At 41.3% G+C, this 12187-nt stretch overlaps 1 protein-coding gene across 1 annotated transcript in view; it reads right to left on the bottom strand.

Moving 5' to 3' along the window:
- The window catches only part of znf385d (zinc finger protein 385D), a gene marked incomplete at both ends in the record, with an annotated part of 76720 nt that overhangs the window by 29169 nt on the left and 35364 nt on the right, over positions 1-12187 (bottom strand). Inside the window, one exon of the mRNA XM_079227675.1 lies at positions 5247-5354. Within this exon, the coding sequence (XP_079083801.1) occupies positions 5247-5354 (108 nt within the window). The remainder of the gene's footprint in view (positions 1-5246; positions 5355-12187) is intronic.

Below are 12187 nucleotides of genomic sequence, written 5' to 3'. Positions count from 1 at the left end.
GACGAAATAATCCACAAACTAGGGAGCCACAGGAAGTGAATCAGACAATAAAAGTCACTTTTGCACATTCCTGTTCTTCTTTTGTTGACTTTGGCTTCACGTCATTCCGAAAAAGGAAAAGTCTTTGGAAGTATAATGAGGTTGAAAAAAAGGAGGAAGGGCCAAGACACTTTTCTGGCAAAAAGTTAAAAGAACTTTTAATCAGACAGCAATTTCGGTGTTAAATATTGACCATGCTGGAGCATGTTAAGATCAAACTGGGTTGCAACCCACACATCGCAGCAATACCAACAAGTGTCGTTGCGGCAACAAATACATAAATGACCATGATTCCTTTTGTCAAGGGCTACGCATGGATCAATATGTTTTCCTATACTTTGTTTGTGCCAAAACGTAAATCACAGACAGATGTAGTAGTATGACAGTATGTAATCTTACCAAATGACTAACTCCCTGCTCAACATTTATTAATACACTGTTGCATAACTCCAATAACACATGAAATCATGTTTGTAACCAGTTCTCCAAAAAATAATCGAGTTGAAACAACAACACAATGTGTTAAATAATGTTAAACAATTGTGTGGAGAGCGGGTTTCTCTTGAAACCAATCGGTTTCGTGTCCCTCACAGGGAAACATGACAGAGTCAATGTGCTCTTTGTGTTTATTTCTGCTCCAACTACAAAGAAACCGACAAAAAGTTTCTTATCAGTCTCATTGTTTTTTGTGATTTAATTCATAGTGTCATTTATTTTAAAGACATTTAATTCATTTTGCTATCCCTTATCGTAGATATGCTGCTGCTATTCCGTTGCTTTTTAAACGATCCTTTTGTTGATGTCTCATTTCAGTGAGGCCCTTTCCGTGGTCTGGATTTTAATTAAGTTTTTGTATCTTCTCATTCACACTCTCAATTTCTTTTTATCTCACTTTCTTTGGATTTCTATTGAAGTCAAACTTCATATAACTTTGTTTCTTCTCCTCGTCCAATTCACTGGTAATAGTGGCACCCAGTGCTTGTTAAAAGTGCCAGGACGGTTCTTCAGAGCTGCTTGTCTGAGGGTAGATTAGCTTTTGGAACCCCCCCCCCACGCGCACACACACACACACACACACACACACACACACACACACACACACACACACACACACACACACACACACACACACACACACACACACACCTTTCTGATATCAGATGAGGAGGTGAGAGCTTTGTCTGATGAAGCCATTAATTTTACCAAACCAATGATCCAAAATTCACGCTCAAATCCCACCGATGAACAGCGCCAGGGTTCGGACTTCTCGCCTCAGCTCATGTTCCTCCAGTATTGAAACAATATTTGTCACTTTCTCCGCGCACATTGTGTCATTATTCCTTTTTTTCTGTATTTAGTTAGTCCTGAACGGGATCCCTCCTGAGATCTCCATGAGATTTCTTCCTTTAATTCCCTATTACATTTTTTTGTTTGTTTTGGGAGTTTTTGCCTTTTCCTTTGCTGGACAGATTGTGAAGCCATCGGAGGCTAATTAGTTTGGCGATAATAATTAAATTGAACTGAATATTTAAATGCTAATTATCTGTCTTTTTAAAGCGTCTTTCCAGTGCGAATGTTCGGGACTGTTACACCTCGTATTATCTCGTTCTGTTCGGCTGTGTGACAGAATCTGTAAATTGAAGTTTGAGGTTTGTGTTTGACCAGTGAGCCCTGACAGTTTCCTGGACAGCAGAAAGCACCACCTTCTTTCTTTTTCTTTTAGCCGTGTTTCCACTGCAGGGTACGGCTCTGTTCTGCTCGACACGACATTTTGGTATTTTCAGTGTCGGCAGGATTCTGCTGATCACCATTAAACTGCCGTGACGGCATTAACGGTACATTTGTTGAATCCGTTCATCGGCAACTAAAGGAAGGGACATCTGCACTGCGTCAGTTGTACTCCGCAGTTTTGCCGGTTGACATTTAAAAAAAAAAAATAATAATTTGGGTCAAGGAAATAAAAGAATTGCGGACGCTATTTCAGAGCCAAAAATACCAGAGTCGCAGGAGTGACGATATTCTCTGCGACCAATAAATGATCTGCAGTGTTTTAACTCCTCCTTCCAGTGTCTTGAACCTCAACCGAAGTGGTACGGGAAAAAGTAGCAGATGTTTCCACAGCGTTTGCTGAACACAAAAGTAACTAATGTGGTGTAATAACGTGCAACCAACTGAACTGAGCTGCTTGCTGGAAGTACGACTTTTGCAGTTGTTGAACTATAGAAGAGTTGAACTTTGGTTCCTCCCGTAGAGATGGGGGATGTTCTTGAGTTCCTCAAATGCTCAGGCCTACTGGGGAAATTACTTCAGAGGAAAATAGACTAAAAAAAGAGGTGATATGTACATTTATTCATGTCTATTTCAATAACATGTAAGGAAATCCCCTTTAGATGACCAACTTGTAAAAGCTGCAGGTATGCACATTAAACAAGTTACATTTACAAAAACTCTGCGGTAGAGAGATAACAGAAGTGCTTTAAATGCATCAAATGTAAACGGTCTCTAAAGCGTTCCCTGTTAAGGGAGTTGTGTAAGTGTGGTGACTCACTCGCTGTCAACAAATTACAGACTTGATTCCAGTTTACGATCTCGTCTCATAAACATGACTGCATCTAGTAAAGCAGAAACTTACTTTAAATCTTTTGAAAGTGAGCAGCTCTTTTCTCTTTATGGTCTTCAGGTCATTAACTGGTTTACAAACAGACTTTCTGCCCTTCGGATCCGTTTTTAGCAGAAAAATCACAGGCTTCCTGCTCGGCATCATCTCTCAGTCCACTTTATGATAAACGACCACTGGTGAACATTGAGAAACTCCTCTCCTCTAGCTGTGGTTTCAAAACAAAGAGGGAGACCCTGAGGGTGTTTGAGACCTCCCAGCTCAACATAGCACTACCTGTTGAAGCCTTAAAATAAACAGCTGACGAACAGTAAATATACTCTGAGATAGATTCCCGCATGTAAAACATAATAACCTCATCCTGAGTAATCACCGACACAGTCGGCGTGCAAAATAGATTGATTACTCCTTTAATGAAAGAGCGATGGCATTGCTATTTAGGGACGCTTCTGATTTAACAACATGCAGCAGCGGCAGTGATTTTCCTTTCAAATATTTTGATTACTTCCAAAATGGTATGGAAATTGAGCGCGGGGGGGGATCAAAACCCATCTGCTGGTCCGTTGAATTCGGCAAGCTTGTATTAGTGCAATGCATTTCATTATAGTATCGTAGAGCGCCCGTATGAGTGGGTGACTGGAGAAAGACTTCGGGCTGAGCTCAGAGTTGGCAACAAGATCTCCTTCCCGTCATCTATTTTGCTCATTTGAAGCATTATATTGAAACCAAAGATGAAGACCAGCGATTCAGCCATAATCATGCTACCATGGGCTATTCATGAGCTTTGGTGAGGATAAATGCAATGCAGTGAGAAGAGAAAGAATCTTTCACAATAAAAAGTGCCCTTTTTAGACATGAGAAATGAATTAAGAATACAGATAAAACAGATTAAAAAATAAAACATTGCCACATTTGCAGCTTCAGGCTCAAAGGGAAACATCTCTCTATCGTCATGGCTCTTGGGATATGATAATTTTAAAAAAACACAACAAAGGACCGTTTACCCTTCATGTAGATGCCGAGGTTAAAGAGATATCAGAATGTCAGTGAAAGATGTTGTTCAGAGATGGTTGTAAGGACGAGTAAATACTGCTGCTTTTCCTTCACCTTCTGTACGTGACACAAACTCAGAGACGTTCTGATTTTCTTTCCCTAATATTTCACGTTGCATCGGACAAAGCAAATCCTCACAGCAAAATAGAAGTTAACAATGTTGGATTTTCTATCAACCTTTCACATGGACTGTATTTCAGCTCTTTTGTGTTAAATCTTCCAGTGACTCAACTATGTTCTGTTCCCTTTCAGCTACAGAACAAATCCGTTGCCAACCGTCATGAACCTCTATATCAACGTTTATTTGCTTATTAGTCATATACAGTATGTCACAGTGTTCCTTATTTTATTGTATAATGTGTGCATTTTTGTTGATGATAGTTGGTATCAGTGAATCACGGAGCTGGCCGATCTGCCTGAGATGGGCGGGACTTAGCAAAAGGTCAAATTGGTACCATGTTTTAGTCATTCACTACTTGGTAAGATGGCTGCTGCTGCCTACAAATCAGTCTCAATACTACAGTTCAGTTGACCTCATTTAACAATGTATGGGTCAGACTAAAAGGTTACTCAAATGCTGTTCAATGCTGTTTAAATTGAAATGCTTCATTGCTAGATGACTGCAGTTCACAGACACGACCAAAGACGAGCTGAAACCCAAGAAGACTGGACTCCAACAACTGTCCGTAACGACTTGAGCTCTGGTGGCAGACGACCTCTCAAATACCACAAATTAGCACTCAACAGAAAGTAGAGCTGAGGCTAGTGGGAATGTCGTTATAATTTTGTTGGTATTTAGTCATAATCCCAAAACGTAGACGCATATCATTTTTGACCTGCAGGTGGCACTAGAGGAAAAGAGTGTTTTGTGCAATCTATCCAATAGTTGTCAAGATATGTCAATGAATAAGGAAAACGTGGATGAAAAGTTATAATAGAATTGATCCTCTCGGGACCTTGAATATCGCTAGAGGAAAAGTCTAAACTATGACGCTGTACCTGCTGACGTGTCAATATATGCTAGTAACATTCTTAATAAACTTCCCTCCTCACAGGAGGTTTAGGTTTAGGCAACAAAACCTCGAAGCTAAGTGAAGGAAAAGAACATGGTTTACGTTGACATGACCGACCGTGACTAAAGGTTGATGTGACAAAATGTCAACTTTACTTTTAGTTTAGAACTGGACGAAAAAGTCCTGTGTGTGTTTAACCCATCCACCTCGCCTATCTCACACTGACCAAGCTGAGAATGGGTCAGTTAGGAGGATTAATCCTCTGGGGGGCACACGTTTTTCGAACCAAATTCCATGGCAATCCATGGAATGAGATGTATTCGTCTGGACCAAAGCAGTGGAGCGACAAAAAGACACAAAGCCGAATTCATAAATATGCCCTGCCCGACAGAATGATAACCATATGAAGGACAACACGGCTGACACCAGAGCAGGTGAAGCAATGTGGTCAGTGGGTTATTTCCTGTTCGTTTCACTCGTGACTTATGAACTTTGGCTCCTCTCCAGAAGAAGAAGTTGCTCACCTGCGAGTTGAACCTCAGCTGGCAAACGCTGCAGGAGACGTGCCTCCTCTTTACGGTGGGAGGGAGGCCGAGGGTGTGATGGAGGACGGCCTTCTGCACGGGGTCCATCTGGAGACCGGAGGGAGACACAGGGAGAAGGCTAATTAAAACAGTTGCTCAAGCTGACCTGTAAATCACCTTCAGTCCTTCATCACTCACTGGACTGTGACGTGAAAACAGGCTGCCTGGAGCCTGGAGCTTAGGTATTATCACTCCAGACACGCTATCGATGTTTGACTGCATGGACTTTCACTGTAATGACCATCGGCCAAATCCCTCAAATGAGCACTTGGGGGACACTCTTGGCATCGTTGCATCTCTTTATCATCACCAACAGTAAATTAGCCTACTAACAATTAACCCTTCTGAGTAGTCACAGTCTGCTTTAATGTCAGTGTTTGATTGAAAACCCACGAAAGAGCCATACTTTTGCGTTTGGTGAAGTATTTCTTCATTGTTTTCGGTGCGACGCGATGAGTTTACTGCTCACAGCTCATTAAATTATCAAAGCAGCGTAAAATAACAAGAACCACATGCGCCGAAGCCAACGTCTTTGTGTTCGGCAGAAACCTTTCTCAGAGGCGACGAACAAATGTGGAACACTTCGATCTGAGGAGAAGCCGTTGTTGAGAATAAATGCTTCATCACTCCGCTTTCCACCTGGCACGAGTGCCTGTTTGGATTGCAGTGAAGAGATACTGTATATCACCGAGTGCTGATTCTGGACACCAGCCGAGTTCAATGGAGGCACGAACAATATCAAGCTGTGGCAAGAGAACATTCATTGAGCCTCATGCAAGGCATTTTTTTATTTACATTTTTGTGATTTAGACATTTTTTCATATCGTCTCATAGGCCTGTGGTAGTCTGCATTTTCTGAATCTTAATGTGAGTAAAGATGGAGATTGAATGTTACCGAAATTAATTCACTAAAGTGAAAAATAACTAATTAAATGTAGGAAAAATAAATAACAATAATAATAATAATAGCGTATTTATTATGGCTTGTCAATTCACTTATATATATATGCATATATACAATACGAATTATCTTATCTGCATATTTTGGCAATTTATAAAGTGTATGACTTGCTAGGAACGGCGGTTATATTGTAACATCATCTGCCAGACCGGTCATTCCCAAAGACTGGGTCTAGACCTTCAGGTGGGTCGCAGGAGATTTTATCAGGGTTGCCAAATACATATGCATAATTACTCCCATTGTCTTATATTTACCATTTATATCTGAAGTACACCTTTGAGTGTAGGGAGCCTGAATGTTGGTATTGTTCTGGTAAATGTAGCCTAACGAGAGCCTGTTCACGCTGCCTGAATGCATTTATTTGGTCTCATTTATGAAGTATTTAACATGTGTATTTGTTTTTCTCTTCAGAATTCTTGTTTACATATTCAAGATAATATAGGGTGAATGGCAGTAAAAATAGTTAGGAAAATTCACGTACGCACCAAGTCATTTCTAAAACGTATGTCACTGTCAAGCCTACCATTATTATTGTGGTTATTACCCCATGGCAATGGTGCAGCAGCTCGGAGTAGGACGGAAACTACATTTTTGGAGTGGAAGTTAAAAAGATTGCACAACTGTCTACTGCGAAAAACAGAGGGCTTGTCAGCTGAATCGGCATTGTGTGAACTTGTTTAGCAATAGCTTGGATGTAATAGATGTTATAATTTACATGTAAAAGTCCCAAGTTTAAAGTCATGAACTGCTTCAATTTAGAAAAGCATGTATTATTATTTGTCACAATACTGCACTGATGACAAATAGTTGTCAAATGTATTAATAATGGTTAATGGACAACACTAACTTTGTTATATTTTGGTCCTCTGATTCCCGACAGCAGGATCACATAAGTGAAATTCATGTTTTTAATCTTTAAAAACATTCATGCAACTAAAAATGTCCCCACAAGTGAGAAAGTGATAAATGTACCATTGCACAGTCGAGAGAAATTGTTGAATTTGAACACCTGGCAAGCAGAGAGAAACAAAATGAGGCATACTTTTTAACATGTACACATAAACATGAGAAAAGAACCAGCACAACAAGCACATAGATTTTCATCTCTTAGAATATAACTGGGAGCGGGCTGCCGGTCTGGTTGGTGCCTGTTCCCTCTGGGTGGTGACGGGGCTTTGAGGAATGAAGAAACACATCTGCCTCGCAGTGGAAGGGTCTCAATAGGCACCACTTGGCTACAGAAGGAGGAAAGGTGCCGGCAGTGTGTGGGAGGATTAATCCACCTTGACAATTGTGCTGCAGAAGGTAAGCACAACAATGTTACGCTGTCACTTTCTGTGGACCCTGTTTTGTGGCTGAACTGAGGCTGTTCACATTATTTATTTATTATCTCAAAAGTGTTTGTGTGCAGAGGTGGAGGAAAAGGTTTCCTGAGATATTCACCTCTGGAACAAAAGTGGAAAACTACTCGCAGAAATAATCTGTGTCGGTGTCGTGCAGTATATCGTGTTGGTGGAGGTCTTTACTGAGAGGCATTCCTGATATTTTCATCGTCACCCACCTTGGCAGTACAACCAGCCAAACGATTCCTAAAGGACCGAGGCAGGAAGGCGAATAATCAGGTGCAGGTGACAGCAACTGCTGGAACGCCACAGTAGCTTGGAAATGCACGCGATCGGCCAAAGAATGCCTGAAAACAGGTCTCTGTATATATACACTGTGACGGGTTGAATGAGGAGCAGCTGGTTCGGCGGGTGACGGGGTCAGGTGATCTCCGGAGGAGGTAAACTCGCTGAGGGCAACTAGTGACGCAAAAACACGGAATGGAAATTTCCAGAAAAGACACAATTGGAGAAGAAGCAGAAGAAGGCTGAAGGAAGGGGAACAGGGAGGCACAGTGGATACATCCTTTTGACTGAACAGAAGCCATGCTCGACGGACAAACTTCCAACATTCCTGCAGGCCGGTCAGTGTGCCCAACAAAAGCTTGGACACAGCATGACGTTGCTCAGAGGGACTGGATGGAGGGTTCCTGGGAGAGTAAGGAATAACGGAGTCGGGCAGAAGCCTGATGGGGACAAACTGGAACTGGAGCTCGGAGAAGGCAAACTTGAACAGATGCTTTAATTAAATGCCAAGAAACACCAAACCGACATCAAAGAACTAGCGTCCCGGTGTTACGGCCAAAAAGTTGCGTTTGAACACCACAAAGACGATTCAGCATTTCGCTCAATCGGCCAAACAGCCAACGAAGTGGGACACATCACAAACTAGAAAATTTGCAAGAAATTTTGAAAGTGTGGCTACTACTGCCGTAAGACGTCTCAATACATATACATTACCGGTAGTGAGATGTGTTATTGAGGTTATTGAGGTACTTTATATATATATGCCAACATTAGCTGTGAGGGCTTGATGGTGTAAATATGAATGGGACAGCACTTTGCTGCAACATATCACGTGATTACATAAACAAATATTGTGTACAATTGTGTATTTATTTTCTATTTAATACAATAATCCTCATTTGAGCTTTATGTTAAGATACAGTTAAATCATGTGGCTTTTATGTTGAAAGGGAAGACAGAAAGACAGACAGGTAGACAGACAGGTAGACAGACAGGAGGCGTTACAATGCCTTTGACTGAATATCTCCAAGTCATGTATGTGCAGATTTTCATCCAAACCATCTGTTAAACCCCAGATTTCAAGGCAAAAACATGCTCAAATCTCTAATATAGTACATTCATCAGAGAGGAAACAAGCAGCCGATCGCATGGATATGCTTGAATATTTTTCTGGACTTAATAATGTGAACTTGAGCGTCAGTGGAGCTGTTAGTCCTGATTCAAAGTGACATGCGCTCGCACACACACGCAAACGTGGACGCGACCGTATTAACACGCGCACGCGCGGCCATTCACGCGGGTATGAATACCAGCCCCTATTGTCCTTGATCTCTCAAGAATCAATAACTCCTTGACTCTAAAATAAATAAATAAATATATATATATATATATATATAATTTATTTTTTGCATAAATATGATCAAAAGTCAAGAGTCTGAGTGCGCGCGGCCGTTCGCGCGTGCACGTATGTATGTGTGTGTGTCCCCACAAGGTAGTTAAAACAAGAATGAGTGTGAAGCGGCAGTGATTAGTTAACTTGAAACACCTGTGTCATGAGTGAGAGACTGAGTTGTATGATCCCCATAGCCTTCAGTGCATTATTTTTTTTTCATAAAAAGCTTCATATCTCATTGCGCACACTTAGACACACACATCAGTCAGGATGTCAGCTGACCAACTGACAGTTCCTCCTGTATGTGTGCGCCCGTGTCACTGGTTGCCATGGTGGCAGTCCTGATTGGCTAACTTGAAGCAGCTGTGTCACTGTCACTGAGCGGGAGACTGGACTGTGGATTTAATGAGAAAACAACCTTTCAAACTATTGTATTTGATGGACAACCGTGAATCCCATCGCGAAAATAACGTAATCATAAGAAGCACAAGACTTCTGAGAACGTTTCCGTCTACTTAAATATTTGTAAGGATTTAGAAATGAGAGCGTAACTTCAGTTTATAAAGTGCTCACGTTTCCGTGATGAGAGAAAATTGTGGTCCGATTTAACATGGAGGTTGATGAAGCAGTTGGCCGGACTTCATGTTGCTTTCAGGCTTGCTGACAAAAAAGTATAAGTTTGTTGGATTCCACGACGCATGTGTACTACAAGCACAATATTTCTAACGTTTTCATACATAAATTATGCCTCAAAAGTAAATATTGTGGAGTGAATGGCAAAATACAAATACAAATAAGAGAGTTAGTGCAAAGCTCCTCCTGCTCTAGCGATGACATCACAGCTCTAACCTGCCCCATACACACCCATTGTAAACTCTGAAATGGTTCCCACATTTTCCTAAACTTGAACAATAATTACATGAAAACAGTGCTAGCTATCAAAAAATGCCCAATTGGGCAAATAAACTCCAGACTTTTGTCAACGTTTTAAACTTTAAATCATTTCTCTACGATAAATTATGACGAGTCACTGTGGGCACAAAGATGAGTGTTTTTTTGCTCTCTTCAGTCCGAAACCCAAGTCAAGTGAATGGGACAATTTCTCGCCATTTTTCGCACTTTTCGTGAAAATGGCCGGTCGAATCTCTAAAAAAAGTAATTCCAGGCGATTCCCGACCAGGCCGCACGTTTTGATGTATTTTGACGCATGTGCGGGCAACGCCGCGGGAGGAGATATGGTCCAACGTCTATGACCCCTTGCAGCTGAGCCACACTTAACAAATGGGGCCACATGCGCACACCAACTGCTCGACACTTGTGCCGACTGGTGTATCACTGCCTTTTTGAAAAAAAGGATAAAGCTCTGCTCAGGAAACATGAGATGGGTATGAATTGGTTACAGACTCGGATAGAAGGACAGATACAGGCTACGACTGATTCCTGGCACGTACACAGGATGAGAGGCAGCTATAGGCTCAGACTGAGGAGGCGAGAGTGGCACTGAATGAAAAGCAGCAACAACTGGTTCTAACTGAAGAGACACATTCAAGTTCAGACTTACAGTCAGAGACCAATTGAGAAGCAGAAATCGATTCAGGTTCAGACAGAAGAGACAAGTTCAGGCTTAAAACAGATTCAGATAAAAGGATGAAAACTCAGCCGTCACAGAGAGGGACATGGCGTAATGATGGCTTAAATAAGCGGACACCAACAAACACTTTCAGGAAGTCCGTCAAGGAAAACATTCATAGTGTTGCATTCGGTTGTATGAAAAAGGATTAGTTGTTTAACACAACAGAGTGACTACAGCGACCCACGTGACTAAATGAGACAAAATGTCGACGTTTACTTTTAGTTTCGTACGGGACATGAACAGCGGTTTCCTGTGTTTGTTTGTTCTGAGCTCAGAAAGGTGTGGAATCCAAGAGGTTTCCGAAGCTGTTCAACCATCTGAACGCACCCGTATACTTCATCAGAACTGCTTGTCAGAGACAGAAACAGGTGCAGCCTGGGAAAGAGGGACAGCAGGGATATATAGTGGATTTATTGCAGGGTTGTAATGGGTTGCTAGAGTTATGAGCTCTCAATATGCTTCTGACTGACTTCAAATTTAATGCCAAAAAACACATTAAAATAGTCGCTCATTACTGAGCAGAGAAATCAAAATCTGTAAGTAGGCTACCCTACTGCACACTAAAGTACATATTTCTTCCTATTTTTAACCACTGGTGTCTTTCTCTTTGAATTTACCATGTCTCAAAGAAAGTGAGTTGTAACTGTATTTATTGAATGGTTCCACTTTCACAGATTGGATCCAGTCAATTTCTGTCAAAATGAATACATTTGGTTTTATACATGATATCAAAATCAGGCTACAACAATACAATGTTCCCCTCACAGCAAAACAATTACAGCAATTGAGCTGTCAGCGAAACTGAGGGAGTCTCACATGACTCGCTCGCAGTACTTATGTTCACAGACAATACTCAGTGTCACAAAGTAGTCCTTGGTGGGTGTTTTCACTGTGGCACTCAACATAAAAGGTTTTCTGACATGTGGCATTGTGTTTCAGCTCTGCAGAAAATGTGTATTTCTGATTGGAAATGTCTCCACAGAACATCTCAACTCGCAACGTGTTCACACATGGTCGGGACCCTCGACGTTGCTTTCTAACGTACTGCGTATTCCAACTGGTCAAACTGTAATGCTCCAATACGGTCGCAGAAAACACGCGGTTAACGTTGTGAATTAAAAACCATAACTCGTACATTTGGCAAAAAGAAATACAACATTGAGAAAAAAAATATCATGTTTGGGTTTAAAATACAACGTTTGTCAAGTAAAAAGTTCTCATTTGTACTCTGCTTTGTTTTTTTTTTGGTCTTTATTCAAAGTCATC

This window comes from Taurulus bubalis (genome assembly GCF_910589615.1).
Source record: "Taurulus bubalis genome assembly, chromosome: 12".
Lineage (NCBI taxonomy): Eukaryota > Metazoa > Chordata > Actinopteri > Perciformes > Cottidae > Taurulus > Taurulus bubalis.
The sequence above is the reverse complement of the archived record's forward strand: the minus strand, read 5'-3'. Positions and strand labels throughout refer to the sequence as shown.